At 39.2% G+C, this 20,170-nt stretch overlaps 1 protein-coding gene across 2 annotated transcripts in view; it reads left to right on the top strand.

The window, feature by feature from the left end:
* The window catches only part of SNTG1 (syntrophin gamma 1), a 533,703-nt gene that overhangs the window by 469,274 nt on the left and 44,259 nt on the right, over nucleotides 1–20,170 (top strand). For both annotated transcript variants that reach the window (XM_043539635.1, XM_043539634.1), the window contains exons 15-16: nucleotides 2,987–3,139; nucleotides 10,265–10,357. In XM_043539635.1, coding sequence (XP_043395570.1) covers nucleotides 2,987–3,139; nucleotides 10,265–10,357 — 246 coding nt within the window. The remainder of the gene's footprint in view (nucleotides 1–2,986; nucleotides 3,140–10,264; nucleotides 10,358–20,170) is intronic.

Raw genomic sequence — 20,170 nt, 5'->3', positions numbered from 1 at the left:
GAAGCCAGGGCTGGAGCCATGGCTGGGGCTGGAACTGTGGCTATGCTCCCCACATAGCTCCACGATGGGGGGCGCAGCCGGGGCCGTGTGCTCCTGCCCCATGAAGGGGGCAGCTCCAACCGCAGGGCTTGCGGCAGGGGCCGCAGCTGGGGCCGTGCACTCCTGCCACACAGCGGGGGGCTGCAGCCAGGGCTGTGCACCTCTGCCACGCAGCTTGTATGGTTATCTTTAGTAAAAGTCACGGACAGGTCACGGACTCCGTGAATTTTTGTTTGTTGCCCGTGACCTGTCCGTGACTTTTACTAAAAATACCTGTGACCAAATCAGCCTTATTTATCAGTGTTCTAAATATGATGGTGATTCAATTCCGGGTACCTTCTAAGTTGTTAGTGGTATGTGCACATTTTGGGATAATGTTTATTTTTGGTTCTTTGCTACCATCCAAATATAAAAGTATTATGCTTTGCCCTTCTCACCCAGGGGTGTCCAACCTGAGGACTGGGGGACACTTATGGCCCTTGGGCTCTGACTTCTGGCCTTTAAGGTGGCTGCTAAGAAAATTTGTATTTGATTATTATTGAAAAATGAGATTGCTAAGTGGTGCTCTACACATTTTTAAATTGGACTGTTTTCACTATGGGGAGAAGCATAGGGGTTGTCACCTCGCCAGTTGTCTCCCACTACTTCCCTGCAGTTCTAGGAGCAGTTCTAGTGTGAGCTTAGGGCGGTCTTGAGCAGCTGCTGTCCCTTCCCTGGTTCAGCTCTTGTGCATCTTGCCTGGTGTCTGACTGTTCCATCAAAGGAAAAGGAGGGAAGTAGTTCAGGCAGCTCCCATTGCCTGCTTACCTACCCATCAGTGAGAGCCCCAGAGTCAGCAGGATAGTTCAACTGGCTCTGTGGGCCTGGCTAAGGATAACATCCTTCCCTCCCTCCCTCAGCCATCTAGAGCAACACAGTACAGCAGAAAAAGAGACACTGAGGACCAACAAACAGATTCTCTCCATCAGCCCCAGTGCAGGCTAGAACACTATAGGGTGCTGCCCTAACTTGTCTCTGTTGGCTGTGGTCCCTGAAGGATCAGGCGGCAGTTGGGGATAGCCAGAGTGCCGAGCATTGCATCCAATCCCCTTCCCTCACCCTCAATACACCCCCTGTACCAGAGACTAGAGGAAGCCAGCTATGTCAGCTCTACACCCTTTTGGGGGACCCTCTATGCCAGGGGACATCCCACAAAGGGAGTGACTGGTGGGCTTCACACTTTTTACACTGCCTGAATGGTGCAAAAGCAAAGGAACGGGTGATTCTGTCCCAAAGTAATAATTGATCTTTTTTCAAATGTTGTGTTCAGTTCTCAGGCTCTAACCATATATTACCATGATAGTTTGTGTAGATAATCAATCTTACAAGAAGTCCTACATAAATACGTCAATTCAGGCAATTGTTATTTTGTGAGAAGTTTGAAACATCCTAAATAGTCGAGTATGTGGAAGATCTATGTATAGTTTGTAAATGTGCATGCACAAATGTTGTATTTTGTACATTGTATTTTCACACTGTGCTCTCCCACATGGAGAGAACCAGATCCTAGGCTGATGTAAGTCATCATGACTCCATTGTCTTTTAAAGATCTATGCTGATTTACACCAGTTGAGGATCTGAGCCTCCAAGAATGTATGCAGTTCACAACTGCCATCACATTTCCATGGTATCTGAGTACCTACTCCCTGTGTTATTGTGGTTCAAATGTCTGTGATTATGTGCCTGATCCATTGCTATCTGATGTAAATGGAAAGACTCCTTGTGGCTTCAGTAGGTTTTGAATCACATACTAAGTCACTCTCTAATATCTGGCCTACAGTGCGTGCAGATGCTAATGAACTGTAGCTAACTGAGACTTCCCTTTAACTCAGCTGGTAGAGGAAGAGCTCTGTGTAAGCTTAAAAGCTTGTCTCTCCCACCAACCGAAGTTGGTCCGAGATAAGATATGACCTTACCCACCTTGAGAGCCAAAGGCATTTCTTTTTATTCCTGATGCCATATGTGCTCAGTTTAAGTGGTGACCTTGTTGCCTGTCATTTCTGACAATGAATTTATTGCACTGTGATCCTTCTGGGTGCTTCTTTTCTTGTTTTCACAAGTGTGTTTGTGTGAACTCTGTGCCAGAATTTTAACCCACAATGTTCCTGTTTTTCAAAGTGCTTTTTAAAAAGTTCATTGATACATTTTTTTAATGGTGGATTTCATTGCAAATTTCTCAATTATAAATCCTGTCAACTATTTAATGCTATATTTTTTTACAGTCTGATATCAAATGTCTTTCTTGGTAGTATATGTAATCTCCTCTCACTGGATCTTAAATTATGGACAAACAATTCTAAAAAGAGCAACTCTACTATTGGGATGAACAAAAATCTCTTCTGGCTGGCTGTAACAATGTATACTTTTAATACCGGATTTAGTAAACTAGAACAAATATGGACTCTTTCCTAGTGGTCTCAGTAGAGAGGCCAAGGACAGAATTACTATTTACACTGAAGTATTCTCTCACTCCATTGGTGGGGTACAATGGGGTACATTGGTGAGGTTGGCAGTTTAAAGAATCTCATCTTACTCTGTGCTTGACCTCTTCTGTGGATAAATAGAAGACATATTTTATAGACGCTTCATTACTTTAAAAATAAACACCCAGCCTTTATGAGAAATGGCTTGTTAAGATGTTGAAAGTTATGCTTGTGGTTTTCTGTAAACCCTAGTACAGTATGTTGTTAAAATGCACAGCTCTCAACATAACGTCTTGTTTCAAATTCCTTCAGATGTCAACATTTAGACCCAAGCCTTCCTTTGCAATTCCTGAACTTTCACCTACTAATGCAGTATGTACAAAGTTAGCAATGCTCAACTATAATGTTAGATTTGAGGCATAGATATTTACAGTAAGAAATATAAATGATGTATGCCAGATTATATAACTTCAAGCTTTCATCAGGACAGTGATCTGTTGGATCGTCGGAAACACTGCTTCGGTGTCCAATCTGAATCTGGAGAGGACCTCTACTTTTCCGTGGAGTTAGAGTGTGACCTAACCCTATGGGAAAAAGCCTTCCAAACAGCAACTTTTTTAGAAGTTGAACGAATTCAGGTGAGACAGCTGCCATAATGCCTGTGTTTTGGAACCTTAATAAGTGATGGTCAGGGATGAAAATGAGTAAGAAAAAAGCCAAAGTGAGATGGAATCATCTAACCTTCTCTAGGGATTACTCACATTATTATTATTGTAACTATACAGTGTCCTAGTTGTTCCTGGTGTTTTGATTATATGTCTATCTAGCATTTCTCTATATTACTCAGATCTAAGTACAAGAAGATACTGTCACCTTTCCCATGGAGTTTGTAATCAAAGGCTCTTAGGACATCCTTACCCATCTCAAATTTCTGCCTTTAATTACCATGGATAGGTAACTCAATAAATAATGACAAAAGGCAATAGGCAAAATAGGGACAGAAGGAAAACAGGAGAGAGAGTCTTTAAACAATGGGGAGGTAACACAGCTGTTTGGACAACATTGTTGTACAATCAGATGATATAAAGGACCCAATTCTGACCTCACAAGGATTAAACTCTCATTGCAGTTAATAGGTGCTGCACCAATATGAGGGCAAAACTGAGCCTAACACTTTTGTTTTGTTTTTTCCATACATTTCTTGTTTGTTGCCATTTTTTTTTAATTATCAGATGCCAGAGTGAGGAGTAGATGATACCAGAGTAGAGATTAGTAGTGGACTAGTCTATAGCTATAATTATAGAGCAAGCTGGGTAATATTAGTTGCCCAATCAGCATTTTACCGTGAAATTAAGATGACCAACAGTGCATGATAGTTTATGTTAAAATATAAAAAGAAGTTCCAAGTTCTTTCTGATTCACCCATTCCTAGCTGTAATGTTGATATAGCAATCAGAAAAATATCTTTTTGGACACATCTGCAAAGATGTTGTCATGATTAGTCTTCCAGCTGCACACATAAAAAATCATATTTGCATATCAGTAGAATATTTGTGCATCTAAGTGTTAGATGCCGCCCCTATTTGGTATATGTAAATGCTGGTTTGTGCTCAAAGACAAGTTTCTATGCATACATCTTTTTTGTGCCCTCATTTGAACATCTGGCGCTTATTGTTTAAACGAAATGTTAAATGTTTATATATGGTAACACCCTCCTGATCTCAAAACCATCAGAGCTGAGATGAAATACATTTAGTTTATAAAACTGGTTCCCATATGGCAGAATTACATATGCTGTCACTTTTCATGCATATAGCTATTTCCGTTAACCTCAGAAATGCCAATTTTTAACTTAAAAATGTTACTCTCTGTTACATTTTAAAGGAATAGTTTGAACTTTTATTACTGTGCTGGAAAATGTAGACGCAGTTTCACTATTTAAAAAAAAAAAAACGAAAACAAATAATCTCCTAATTCAGAAACATCAAGATACCTCTTACTTCTCATATCATTACCTGAGGCACTGTTTGTAACTGCACTACAGGGCATTCCACAAAAGAAAATATAACAAAACATCTATAATAACCATCAGCACTCAAGTTACTTCAATTTTGTCTCTTCTTATAGGGGTACCTGCTGTTCCACTTCTGATTTTTTGGCTCTACCTCTTAGATTTTATACTTCAAATGTATTTAATGTGCTCCAGTGTCCCCAGTAATACCTCTTCTAACAGCCTTATTCCCACATCTCCCTACTGTGATCTTGTCTTTATTGAGCTGAAAGTATTTTTTTATGTGCCAAGGTTGCATTTTGGCTATAGCACATGTGAGAAACTGAACTATCAACAGTAAAATATTTTATCATTTGTGAAATTGACAGAAAGCCAAAATTCACAGAATCAGTTTCATCTTTTGTATGTACACTTCTTTCTACATCCCAATGAGGGGAGGAAAGGGGATGGGCAAGATGCCAATTCCATTACCTGAATTACTTTTAGTTTGCTCTAATTTTCTTTCCATAGTTTGTGACTTAATCCTTCTTCCCACAGTTTTGTTGCACATTTATCATCAAACACATAATAGATTTTCAGTGGTAGTTGAGAAGTGGCATGACTGGCCTCTACAAAGTGCCAATGAGTCTCATCATTCTGTGACAAGGAAAGAGCTAGGTTAAAATCAAAATGGGGTCTCATGGATGGGTGATCAGAAAAATATAAACGGGCACTCTCAAATAATAATTATATTGATATTTAAAATCAAGTCTCTATGAAGTCACATCACAAGCAAATGGGTAACTGCATTCAGTGTCTTATTTGCATATACAATTCACTTTGAATGCAAACCCACGTATATTTCAGATATTTCTGCATATGAGCCATCCATATTTTTTACATTTTAATTAAATTTGGGATTTTGTTAATTTTTCATTTTAAAAATATCATCCAAATGTAGGCTGGACTCTACTATAGTCACACTTATTGGCACAATTTCTTTACTGGTATAAATTAAGATATCTCCATAGAAGTCAATGGAACTATGGCAATTTACAACAGCAGAGAATACAGTCCATAGAATTTATTACAAATATAGTTATTTAAAAATAAACCTGGTTGAGACCACAATTCAGCAAGGTACTTAAGCACTTGCCACACTTCTAGCATGTGAGAAATACCACTGAAGTCAATGGGACTACTCATGAGTCCCAGATAGGTACCTTGCTGACCTGGGACCCAAGTTCATAGCTTCTGCAGCTTCTAACACACAAGTAAAGAGCAAACTTCCCTTAGGGAAAAATAAGATTTCAGGAAGACAAATGAACAATAAAGCTGATAGCACTTTGCCATTAACATGTCATGCAATTTATAATACTGTAGAGGTGCCATTGTAGAGTATGTTATAGTTAATTAGTTTTCTATAGAGCAATAAGGAACATCCATGCGTATAATTAGATATTTAAAGAAAAAACAGAAGTCACATAGATAGTGGGGGAAAAAATCCTTTTCCCTGTTGTCTTATAGCATTTTTTTTTAAAGTGTGAGAAGAACCCAAGACATCTGCAGCATTTATAGTAGTGTTCAAATTAACTGAAGTCAACTGAATGCGGCTGACAGTCTTTCTTGAAGTCCCTACTATTTTATGTTGAATGTTGCATTCCTTGCTTTATGGGCTTCCTTTATATACTTTCTTACTATTGTTCTTGTTTTTATGTTAGCTGTTCACTCCAGAAGATGAGTATTATTGTGTAGCCTGTCTTGTGATTACATTGTAAAGTTTGCCCCCATGGAAGTTCTGTGCTTGAAAAGTTGAGTTTTAAAGTCTGAATTGATTCTTGAACCTATAACCCAAGTGTTTTCAGGTTCTCCAGGCTTCAGAAATAGCTTACAATATGCTCACAGCACATCACGCCTTCCATAATTTAAACACCTCCTTGGAACTGTAGTGTGAACTGAGGGCGTAGGGTCTGAGGAACATAGTACTTTGGGCTGTCATCTTCTGGAGCTGAGCTCCTGAATTATTCATGGACCCAGTTTAAGATTCCATACTGTGGGAGTGCACTGGGACTGAGAGAGAAAATATTTTGTGGCTGTTTTTTTGGGACACATTTTTGACAAGGTTTCACGTTTTTGTGTAGGAAACCAATAATCAATGTGAAATCATTCCATGGTTTGTTATAGTTTTTAGTACACCTTTAAGGGTTTTCCTTAAACCTGTAATAACTTTGGCATTATCCATGTACCTGGGTAGTATTCTTCATTTTATTCTCTCCAAGTTCATGAAGGAGGAGCTGAATTAAAGATAGCAGAGTAATTCAATATGAGAAGACACCCAGAATAAATAGAGTTAACTAGGTTTACCTTTATCCTATAGTGCATATTCCAAACTCACTGCAACAATTTAATAATAATGAATTATTACTTAGGATTATTATTTGTATTACCACAGTGCCTGTGAGCCCTAATTATCCTGGATCAGGACCACATTGTGCTCGCTGCTGTACAAACACAGAACAAAAGATGGCCCCTGTCCCAAAGACCTTAAAGTCTCATTTGGTCAAAGGCCATTATAAATTTTACCTGTTTTTATGTTTGTTTGTTTTTACTCTGCTAATTGTGTTTTAGATACCTCTGCAAGATTTCTAGGAGTTAAAAAGATGAGCGGAAACCTTAGGCTGAAGTGATAGATTGAGACTGATCTTCCATATGGGTGGAGTTGCTGATTATGCTGTTGGAATAGGAGGTCAGCTCCGTTAGAGCAGACTGTTATTCCCAGTCTGAGATATCGTCTTTTTGACAAATTTTAGTCCTCAGGGTAGTGTTCATGTTTACTTAAGGTAGCTGGAGCAATGTAAATAAAGCAGTTGTTGTTTTATACATGTTGTAGTGAGTTAATAATAGAACTCTGCCGCTACCAATTTTTGCTTTGCATGCAAAACCTGAGAGATTTTCAATATTTGGGAATTCATAAATCTGATCGAGTGTGAAATGTGCTACTTTATAAATGTGAACCCATTTTTTCCTTAAATGGGATGAAATGTTGCCAAAGCCAAAATCATCTCCCCCCCCTCACCCCTCGCCCCCCATATTTGACCCATGGGGGAAAGATTTAATGTTTATAATATCATAGCATGTTTACAATACTTTTGCAGTGAAAACTGCCTCTCACTTCTGAAAACACAACAACAAATAAAATATGAAGGTAAACCTACAAAACGAAACCCTGATTTTTGAATAAAAGTGGGAGTTTTCTTAACATAGCATTAGTTAACCTTTTTAATGAATGGGACCACATCAAAATAAATTGCAGTTCACATATTGCATGGTCAAATGGTTGAAGTGTGTGTGTACAACTTCTCCCTACAGGAAGGAACTAGAACTGCTCTGTTATTTCTCACTCTGTCTAGTGACTGGCAGAAAAATTTCATATCTGCCCTAATGACAACTAATGGAGATTTTACTTTAGTTTAGGTGCTAGAAGTCTGCATATTTGAAGCTGAAAGCCTTGAATTATGTGATGTGCTTGTACAGTTTATCTAACAACTATGGTATGTGTCTTGATGCAGCCATCACCATATTCTATCCAGGAGAGAAAAGTAGTACACCTGTATATCAGCCAGCATATTAACTAAACAAGATGCAATTATTTCAGTTCCACAAAGTGTTCTTAGCTTAAGGTTTTCAAAATGTCTGTGTTCAAATCCTAGAATAATATATCAAGGAATAAATGTTTCTTGCAATTTAAGAAGCAGGTGTACATGGTTCATCTTTTTAGAGCAGAAGAACCTTTCCACAAAGAAGATGTAGTTTGTGGTCCTTGTCTTCAGGGGGCTGCCCATTTAAGTGTGCTTCAAAAAGTAAAGCCATTCTGTTCATAGCTGTAAATAAATGTGTGTGTGTGTGTGTGTGTGTGTGTGTGTGTGTGTGTGTGTTTATTTATTTAGGGTGCCCCTTATGTGGCACAATGTTAATGTCGAAATAGCACTTCATTCATGTGAATCAAAGGCATTTACAGTAATAAAAATGTCAAAAAGATGTGATATGAATATCTGCAATGCATATTTTCCACAACCATCAAATACAGCTAGCTCTTGACTTTATTGTGTTTGTACTATGAAAATTACTCTGTGTTTGTCATTGTCAGGTTTCCTGCTATATAACATATTTCAATGAAAATTGTTTAAAGATGCAATAATACACCAGGACACATATAACTACTAAAATATTAAAGGTAAGATTTTCAAAAATACTCAGCGTCAGCCTAACTCTGCTCCTCCTGAAGTAAATGATAAAACTCCCATTGTCGTCAGAGTTAGGCCAACACTGATCACTTTTGAAAATTCTATCCTAAGTTTCTATATTTAAGGAGACAATAAGGTCAACATTTCCAAACCAGGGTTTCTCAAAGTAAACCCCTAAATCCATATTCAGGCACCAACTAAATATGGCCTTGCTTTTGGAAGCTCTGAACACCCACAACTCCTATGCTTTTACGTTTTGGGGCAAAAGTCTTAGAATTGTTAAAAAAAACTCATGAAACAATAATAAAGATATTCCAATTAACTTTAGTGGGCCCAGGAATTTACCTATGGTGTCCACACCTGGGGTAGCTCTGAAGCCAGCACCATGAGAAAAATAAGATAGTGTTTTGGTGGAGTGTTTCTTGGTAAAGAGAAATTTTAATAAATGCTATTTATTTAAGATTCATTGATAGTCACAGTTCCATAGAAATAAGTGTCTTCATAAAAACATTACAACAATAACCGATTTACGTCAATATTAATAATTAATATTCAGTCCTGTGACACAGCGTGCACATTGTATTAACATCCATGAACTGGACGAAAATGAAAAATCCTTCAATCTGTGCTCTTGCTTTGGGTCTTCAGGGCAAAGATTTTGGGGAATTTAATTGTCTCTGACTTTAATCTGAAAAGTAAAATTCCCATAAATATTTCCCTTGTGATGCAGCTGTGTGAAATATGGTCTTTTAAAGCACTTTGGTGCATCAGATTTTGACATAATTAAATATTTTTGACAAGGGAAATCAGAATTTGTGTTGAACATTGCAAGATTGCCATTACGAACCTGAAGCCTGCTTTGAAGCAGAGAGCTCAGTTTGATCAAGAAAATGTCACTAATTGATTTCTCATGTCGTATATCAAAATGCCATGTTCTTAAAAAAAGAAACCAAAGAACGAATGCCATTTAAAATGTCAAGGTTTTCTCATAAAAGCTTATGGTCAGAGCTACATATTGTTTGCTAGTCGACAATGAAAGTTCTCTTTTGATTGCATAAATTCTTTTTCACCATATTGTACCACTGAGGGTGAGCAGATAACAAAGAAGGAAACAGCATCTCAAACAGATTTTCTTTGCAAACACAGTTATTTATTCTAAATCTGGATATAAGAAGGTTTAGTGATGGTACTCTGTTTTATCTTCTAAAATCATTGAAAAATCTGGCTATAAAATGAGACTTTCTTTTTATCAGTTGCTACAGTAATCCGTTAAAATTACTGTTGAATTATGTTTTTGTTTTTTCAAAATAAAATTAAAGGCTCCTTCTAAAGGCACAATTTCCTCTCTGGTGTAAATCCACTAGTTTGAGCTACAACTGGGATGAAATTGACCTAATACATATACGCAATCCTTTCTCTGACAATAATTTTGAGATGTGTGCATTGGAGCAAACAAAAAGAATTTACTGGAGCTAACAGACAAGTGCAGTGCTACTTAGTATAGTAACTGTGTTTTCTGATTTTTGCAGTGCAAGACATATGCCTGTGTTTTGGAGAGTCATCTTATGGGGCTTACTATTGACTTCGGCATGGGTTTTGTCTGTTTTGATGCTGCCACAAAGGTAAAGATCTGAGACCTGCATCCAATATGGTATTAATATTCTTCTTCCAAGTATTATGTTTTGAGATGGAGAGTTAAGCCATCCTTGAAATGTGTTCTTTCAATATTTTGGTAGGCCATCATATGTCAAATCCCTTGTACTTTTTTTGTAATCCTGAGGGGTTGTTTCTGAATGATACGGGATGTTGCAATCTGTAATGCAGTTGTTACAGAGAAGCCAGTGTCAACCCTGGTCAAATGTCAAATCCTCATACTATAATTTAACAGGATATGGATACAGGTTGATGTCATTCTCCTGGTGTTGCCTGGTTTTCATCAAATTTTAAAGCAAAATCATCCTGTAGGAATCCATAGTGGCACAGGAATTCCTCAAAGAGAACCCATCATGCCCCATCTCCCATTGCACTAGTAGAAAGTATGATTATTATTGCAATTTCAAATCTGTATTATTTCATATTTATATGTGTAGTGTTTGTAATTTTATAATACAAAAAGTCATCACACAAATATCTTGATCAAAGTGTACCTCTTCTGGCTTTCCCATCAGGATAACACAGGTACATCAGCCACCTAAAAAGGAGCAGACAGCAGCCACTGGATTCAGCCACTGTCTGTACGCCTTGTAATATTCCCACCCAGCCTTAAAAAAAATCTACTCACTCAATCACCTGAGGCGAGTAATTTGTTTTGACAGACAAGTAGTTTCATTATCATCAGTTTTCACATTATGATTATTATTGGCCTGATCCAAAGCCCACTGAAGTCAGATGGAGTCTTTTGACTGACTTCAGTGCACTTTGGATCTAGTTCTCATAGAGCTGCACCAAATATTATGAGTATCTTTCCTTGACTATTTGCTTGAATTAAGGAATTAATGTACTTTGGTCTATCCAAGTGTCCCTTTTGTATTCACTTTCCATGCACATCAAATCAGTTGAGTTTTGCTTAACAAAAATGTTAAGACTTCGAGATAGTGAGTTTTAAATGTGCTTTGTATGAGCATTTGTACATTTTGTTTGTAATTGCTTTGTGAGTTTGGGAGTGTCAGGGGAGGAGGTAGGAGAAGGGAGGTGAGAGGAGAAGGGAGAGAATCAGAGAGGGATAATGAGCCCCAAAACAATAGCCCTAGTAACAGTATGAGGCTGAATGAGGCAAAGAGTGGTCCTGCAAGAGTAGCCACAGCAATCTGCTGTCATTACCGTTTCCTGCTTGACCAGTGTTTTGACAGGAATCTGAGACTATGGTTTGATGGGGAATTTTAAAGCCAAGCACAAGTCCATATCCAAGTGTGGCACAGTAAATTATATGTGAACCTGTGTACCTCCCACCCCACCCCACCCCATTGGGCCACATGCAAAGGAAGAAAGGAAAGCACTAGGAAGTAAGAGTCACCAAGCAAAGGGGTAACTCCCCACAGTAGTGTCTGGGAATGGGGGCAGAAGTAGCAAAGGAAGAATGAGGGCTCAAAGTAGGAAGGTGATGGATAGGATCTTCCTGCTATCTATACGTGTGGCCAAGGTGAACTGATTTGCTTATCTCTGAATGGCAGTTGTCAGAGCGCCTGACATGGTGGAAAAAATAGGCCCAGAAAAAAGGCCAGCAGACCTTGACAAATGTTGACAGATGGAACTGCCACACAACCTTCTTGATTTTATAACTTTGACTGAAGCTAGGATATATATGGCTGCAGGTTCACTTGCTAGCCCTGCTATTACTCAGAGTTCTTCAGTTTATACAGTCCCAAAGCTGCAGTGCCAGGGCCCAAGCCCGCAACTGGACCATAAAGCATATAAGACTGCTAGGTGCAGCCAAAAGAGAAGGTGCCACTACCTTTGCTGCTACAACAATGAACACACACACACACACATTTTGTAACAATGACTGGGGGAGAATGACAGAAAATTGCCAGCTAGTAAATGTAGTGCTCTTGGTGTATTGGGTCTGGATGGAACACTGCTTAACACCACAAGGAGACCAGTATCCTAAGAGATTTTCCATGCCCTGGCATGTGACCTAGGCAGTTAAATGATTAGACAATAATCTGACAGTACCTTTCACAACTAGAACCGCACATATACAGAAAATGTCTTTACGTGAATATAGTGAGAAAATATTTGCTGTAACCTCTGCACCCAGTAAATACATTTTACAGGAGCCAAATTATTCTAGGAAGAATCCCTTGAAAAAGGCTTGAGTGGATGAGAGAGTGAAATTTCTGAAATTCCATAATTCTATGTATCTGCACCTTCTCCCAAAATTATTGAGAGATTTAGAGCTCCAGAACTTCCACCTGATAAGAGAGATGTTCATCCAATCAGAGAACACAAAGAATATCATGTAGCTTGTGTGACCCATCTCCAGCTAGCTGACACAAGCTCAGATACACCAAGTGAACTGTTCGCAATATATCCATAGGATTAAAGATGGTGTTGAATCTCATTAAAAATGTGTCAGGTGAATTTGAATAATGAATAAATTTAAGGAAATCTCAATCTATTCACAGACATTCCGCACGCAGAAAAGTGGCAAAATTTCATGAGATGAATTTGCTCAGCCTTGCTCAGCCTTTAATTATTAAGGTGAGAGCAGGTGACTCAGTTTTGAGCCAGTGTTTATAATTTTTCAGGATAATTTTGCAAAGATGATTTAAGTTAAACTATTATATCTCTGCCTAGTGATCAAATTCATTTTGCTGGAGGGTTCAAATGAGCTTTGGCTAGGCAGGAAGGATGCAGATGGAAACAATGCAAAGCAGAGATTAGTATGCAGGGCAGCAAAGTGAATGAAACTAAACTAAAAAAAAACTTGTCCTATAAAAATGTAAATTGTAATTTTTTTAAAATTAGGATTTTTACAAAATTCCTTGTACTGCTCCAACTGCCACTAGATATGTTCATTAATGAACACTGCACTGAGGAAAAATACTTTTTCCAATATATTTTTATTTTATTTTGGCACAAGGATATTAATAATTTAAAGAATACTTGACTTTTGTTGATTTTTAATTAAAAGATTATTTCAAAAAGAAATTAAATTCAGCTTCAGACAAGAGCTATGAGAACCTTTCACAAGAGAACCTATCACAGACACTTGAGTACATTTGGGTGTTTCACTACCAGCAAAAATGCAGATATGAACCTATATATATGCACCTGTTTGCATATGCTTGTCCCAGTTTGGCTTCCACTAACACATACAAGTCATTTGATTCCGTTTCCACCAAGCAGACCCAGGCTCACATCCCTTTGCCATTTTCATTTTCAATCTCCCTCCCGGATATTTCATCTTCTTGGATGTGGATTGGCATGCAAACCCCTTTCATATAGTCATAGACTTTAAGACCAGAAGGGACCATTAAAACATCTAGTCATAGGCCATTAAATTTCATCATTTTAGCACTGTACTGAGCCCTCTTCTTTCGGGGCAGCTGCCAATCCTCCTCCTCCTTTCAGAGTATTTCATGGGTGGGTACCTGGATAGCCCACTCTTCTACCTGCCACATCTTCAGAGGAGATGGCTGCCTCCATCCCTCCCTAGTTTGCAGCATCAGAACCCAGAGGAGCTCCAAGGGACAGCCTGCTTCAGCTCCCCTAGTTAAAATTCCAGCACTTTCCACTAGAATATTTCATCTGATCTTCTTTGGTTTCTACTAATCCCTTGTGGTTTCCACTGCAGAATCAATAGGACTACTGTTGTGTTCTGAAACTTAATGCTTGGAAACAATAAAAAGCAGTCGGAAATTTGAACTGAGTGCCCCCAAATGCTCTGCTCTACAGGAGAAATACAGCTCCCTGAATTTGAAACACATCATACTCCAATTAACTGAAACCCCAAAGAAAATCTTTCTCAAACTTCTGTGGTTTGCTACCACTGAGAATTTCTCAGTTCCACTATTGACTTTTTTTCTGATAGGGCCTTATTAGGCTGTTACAGCTCCAGGATTCTATAGGACATTTTCATGCTAGGATGAGCCTTGACACTATTATAAAATGTATTTTCTTCAGTGTCTATGCTGAGCATATTTTAGTACCAATTTCATATTTGTATTCTTTGCTTATTAAGGCAGGTCTTCATTAAACTGAGATCCCTTTTGCCTATATCTGATAATTCTCTGGCTATAAAGTTAAAGGTGCTATGATGTTTTCGCCAAAAGATTAATAACAAGAAACAAATTCAGAGTTCCTTATTCCATTTTTACTTGGACCCTAGTCAGACAAACATCCATTTAAGTCAGTGGGTGTTTGCCTGAACGGGAAATGAGTTTTTTTTTTGAAAAAAGCAACACTTAAACTTGGGTATTAGAATAACTCAGGAGTTGGCCTGGCTCTTAAATTCATAATGGCTGTTATGTGTGCCCGAAAAGGGCATCCATCTAGTCTAATAGGCTGTTTGAGATGACTGATTTCCTTCTTGCATCAAGATTTGTACAATGCTTCAAGACCAAAGCAATAGATAGATCATAGAATATCAGGGTTGGAAGGGACCTCAGGAGGTCATCTAGTCCAACCCCCTGCTCAGAGCAGGACCAATCCCCAATTTTTGCCGCAGATCCCTAAATGGCCCCCTCAAGGATTGAACTCACAAGCTTGGGTTTAGCAGGCCAATGCTCAAACCACTGAGCTATCCCTTCCCCTTAGATAGATAACTGGTGAATTTCAATGCACATCTGTGCTTATGAATTTCCTACCCATTTGCAATTTTGCCAATGGTAAAATTTCATTACCAATCCCGCTGTTGGTGCTACACATATAAATAACATGTAATAAAAACTGATGAGAAACCAGCCAACAAGAATTAAAAAATTAAAAACACACTGTATATATTAGCAAACTCAGAAACATACACAGTAGTTCTCATGGCAAGTTTGGCTTTTAATTTGTAGCACATTAATGTTTCTTAGAGCACATGTCCTTTTCCCTTCATTCGACTCCGGTGTCATCTTTTCAGCACATTTGGGAAGCCCGCTTCTTTATTCTGCTGCATAGGGACCTTGTAACTCCTCATTTGTGCCCTACTAATCTGCCTCTTTGAAATGTGAAAACTACTTTAGATCCCACGGTCACCATGAAATGGTGAAATCCTTCCATTACATCCGACAGGCCAGATTATTCACCCCTTACTTGCAATGGTGAGTAGTCACTCAAGCAAATAGTCCTATTGAACTCAATTGGACTACTCATGGAATAACTGCACATCAGTGTGAGTAAGGGTCTGAGAATCTGGACCAGTAAGATTAATAGTTCTCCAGTTCATTAGTGGACACTTATCCAGTTGTATTGACAGTTAAGTTATTTAAACAAGATAGCAGCATTTTAATTGTTTTGTTTCCTTACAACCTTAATCCCAAATTATCACACTTCCCATTGTTTAATTACTTGATTTTTTTTGTGGATTAATAAATATTATTCAATATGATGGGCAAATAATGGGCTAAATTTCACAAATGTGACAAAGAAGAAAGTCACTAGCAATACTTATGTGTGTGTTTACATGTAAGCAAGTCTCTGTGTAAATTTACACTTCCAAGCCAAAAAAGCATAAAAAATCTCCATGGATTGCTACATTGTCTAGTATCATAGAATCATAGAATCATAGAATCATAGAATATCAGGGTTGGAAGGGACCCCAGAAGGTCATCTAGTCCAACCCCCTGCTCGAAGCAGGACCAATTCCCAGTTAAATCATCCCAGCCAGGGCTTTGTCAAGCCTGACCTTAAAAACCTCTAAGGAAGGAGATTCTACCACCTCCCTAGGTGACGCATTCCAGTGTTTCACCACCCTCTTAGTGAAAAAGTTTTTCCTAATATCCAATCTAAACCTCCCCCATTGCAACTTGAGACCATTACTCCTCGTTCTGTCATCTTCTACCATTGAGAACAGTCTAGAGCCATCCTCTTTGGAACCCCCTTTCAGGTAGTTGAAAGCAGCTATCAAATCCCCCCTCATTCTTCTCTTCTGCAGACTAAACAATCCCAGTTCCCTCAGCCTCTCCTCATAAGTCATGTGCTCTAGACCCCTAATCATTTTTGTTGCCCTTCGCTGGACTCTCTCCAATTTATCCACATCCTTCTTGTAGTGTGGGGCCCAAAACTGGACACAGTACTCCAGATGAGGCCTCACCAGTGTCGAATAGAGGGGAACGATCACGTCCCTCGATCTGCTCGCTATGCCCCTACTTATACATCCCAAAATGCCATTGGCCTTCTTGGCAACAAGGGCACACTGCTGACTCATATCCAGCTTCTCGTCCACTGTCACCCCTAGGTCCTTTTCCGCAGAACTGCTGCCTAGCCATTCGGTCCCTAGTCTGTAGCGGTGCATTGGATTCTTCCATCCTAAGTGCAGGACCCTGCACTTATCCTTATTGAACCTCATCAGATTTCTTTTGGCCCAATCCTCCAATTTGTCTAGGTCCTTCTGTATCCTATCCCTCCCCTCCAGCGTATCTACCACTCCTCCCAGTTTAGTATCATCCGCAAATTTGCTGAGAGTGCAATCCACACCATCCTCCAGATCATTTATGAAGATATTGAACAAAACCGGCCCCAGGACCGACCCCTGGGGCACTCCACTTGACACCGGCTGCCAACTAGACATGGAGCCATTGATCACTACCCGTTGAGCCCGACAATCTAGCCAGCTTTCTACCCACCTTATAGTGCATTCATCCAGCCCATACTTCCTTAACTTGCTGACAAGAATACTGTGGGAGACCGTGTCAAAAGCTTTGCTAAAGTCAAGAAACAATACATCCACTGCTTTCCCTTCATCCACAGAACCAGTAATCTCATCATAAAAGGCGATTAGATTAGTCAGGCATGACCTTCCCTTGGTGAATCCATGCTGACTGTTCCTGATCACTTTCCTCTCATGTAAGTGCTTCAGGATTGATTCTTTGAGGACCTGCTCCATGATTTTTCCAGGGACTGAGGTGAGGCTGACTGGCCTGTAGTTCCCAGGATCCTCCTTCTTCCCTTCTTCTAACCATCTGAATTAGCTTCACATATATGCCACGGGCACAATAAACATTTTTACACAATATGCATACTGACTATTTCAGTTGGCACTTCTTGTGAATTTGTCCACATAAACCACTAAGCAGGTTGCCTTTTCACCACAGCTATGTCATTACTGTGAACAAGTGAGCATGTGGTAGAATTTAATCCAAATCAAACACTTGCTAAGATCATTACTAAGCTATATATTGTAGGGCTCCATTACATTGTAAATCTTGAATGATAAAAAAAAAAATCTCTTTCTCTTGAACTTTAGATCTAGAGACTGCTTTAGAAGAACAAACACTTCTTTGAGTTATAACTTTCCTATATCAAAGGGGCAAGAGAATTATATCCTTCCTTATTTATCTTGTAGGGCCATCATAATGCTACTTGGTGGTTTACAAAACTGTTTTGGTAGGTAATTGATATTTTCCTGTAAGAATTTTGGAAGAATCAGATTTAACTAGCAAGTCTGTTCATTCAAATCAAAATAGCTTGTTTGTAGAGCAACATAAACTGTCAAAAAGACAAACTGCTGTTGGCTCTGTTTTTCAGCTGTCAGCTAGGGAATGAATGAGAGAAAGCAGGAGAGATTTAAGAGAGAGAAATGATATGATTTATATCAACACTGTTTTAATCACTTCACACTATGGATTTATTTTAAATAACACAGTTTAAATAGGTTCCATATTTATGTAAGTTTTTGCACAGATTCAGAAAAATGTTTTCTAGATATTTTTATTGAAATATGACATGATCCAGTTTAAATAGGGTTGATACAGATGAAAATCTATATCACTGAGTTAGGCCTACAATTGAAACATTTCTGCTCATTAAATGAGAGCTGCAGTGTCGGCGCTGGCACTTGGGGCAGGGGCAGAGCACAGAGCCTCCTGGCCCCCCAGCTAAGAGCCAGACATGCCAGCAACTTCTGGGAGCAACACGGAGCCAGCATAGGCAAGGAGCCTGCCTTAGCCCTGCTGTTCTACAACCAGACTTTTAGCAGCCTGGTCAGCAATGCTGACCAGAGCTGCCAGGGTCCCTTTTCAACCAGGCGTTCAAGTTAAAAACCAAACTCCTGGCAACCCTATTTATAAATGATTAACTTCAAAATTGCTTAAATATTCTGATGGGTTTCACTTATAATTTATAGTTAACTTTTTTCAGGTTTATTTTCCTAATGAAAAGCATGTCCCATCAGAGATTAATGGATTCAGAGTTCAGCTCATCGCCCTCAGTTTCATACCCATGTTACAAAAGGGAACAAAATAGATTTTTTTCCATTCTAAAGCGACTAACGCACCAACCCTATTCTCTATGAATTACAAAGTCCATGTTTACCTGACCTGTTTCCCATAATCTCCAAAACACCATCTCCAAGACAGAGCAGAAGACCTTTTCAACAATGCAATATTACTGACATATAATTTTACAGAGCATCAGATTCCATTTTGTTTAAAGTAATGTAAAGTGTCTTCGCCTTTTCCTAAGTTTAAATATGATAAAGGTCAGCAGTATATCCCTAAGACTTAAAGCTTCATTCTTAGACTCCTTGGACTCTATCCTGAGCTGTGGTTGAACTATGTTCAGCATAGTTTGGGGGTTGGGTGGGGGTGGAAGAGTATTTATGCTCATACTCTTTGGTTATCTGGGAGTCAGTGCAGGCCCTGATTTAAGTTACAGCAGAGTCATCGCCACTCTAGCTTACACCCAACTGTTCACATCCCCAAGGGACTGGCAGAAGAGCATAGGAATGCCCTGGTCATACCCCCTGTACTGGAGTTCAAGAAGTGAGGTTTTATAGGACCCATACCAGTGGCTCTTCACTCCTAAGGATTCCCCTATTCTGAAGCTGGTTGGTGCTGACTTAAGAGCAGTTTGGCAACATGGGCAAAGCAGACAGAGTACAGGGGAGGAACTGACCCCTATGTTCTCATTAGTAAATTTGTTAGGTACTCAGATACCAAAGTAATGGGCACAAAAACTAATATTGTATGTGTGTTTACACCTATCATCTTGGTATGCGACCATATCACTGCTGCACAATATACATTGCATTGTGTATGTGTGTGTGTGTGTATACATATGTGCACACACATACACACACATATATCATATTCCCCTTATCCCATCATCTGGGGTTGGGTCATCATGCAAGTATCTGCCACCTTCATCTGTCCGAAGCGGCACTAAGGTCCACTTGCTTACCATCTTCTTTCATGCAATTCATCCATCACTTCCACAGCTTTGCCTGGATATCTGTTTCCTACGGACTCTCTTCTGCCATGCTGTCTTGACCAGGTCCTCTTCATTTATCCTCTGTATGTGGCTGAACCAGTGAAGTGGTGCATCTTGGATTTTGTCAGCCACATCACGTACTTTGACTTCATTAATTTCAAAATCAGTCTATTCATGTAACTCTTTTAATAGAGCAAAGACATCTTGTCTCAAACACCTGTAGGCATTGAACCTGTCTCTTTAGGACCCATGCTTCTGCACCATTGAGCATTGCAGGGTGTCTTATTGTTCTGTACATCTGGGCTTTCAGTCTTGGTGGCATACATAAGACTTGAATGTTACTCCACACAGTTCCAGCACTCCCCCGCCCTGGATTGTGTTTCACATTCAAGCTTGCTGTCTTTCATTACTCCAGCTGCCAAGATACTTGATTGGCCAGTATGGTCTAGTCTCACTCCATAAATCTCTGTCCAGTTTCCCCATGGCACTGCTGCTGACCCACATGACCTCAGTCTTAGACATGTTCATTTTCATCCTTTGCCAGTTTAGTTGGTCATACCACCAGTTTACTGTTTCCC

Source organism: Chelonia mydas, chromosome 2 (assembly GCF_015237465.2).
Source record: "Chelonia mydas isolate rCheMyd1 chromosome 2, rCheMyd1.pri.v2, whole genome shotgun sequence".
Classification (NCBI taxonomy): Eukaryota; Metazoa; Chordata; order Testudines; family Cheloniidae; genus Chelonia; species Chelonia mydas.
The sequence above is the reverse complement of the archived record's forward strand: the minus strand, read 5'-3'. Positions and strand labels throughout refer to the sequence as shown.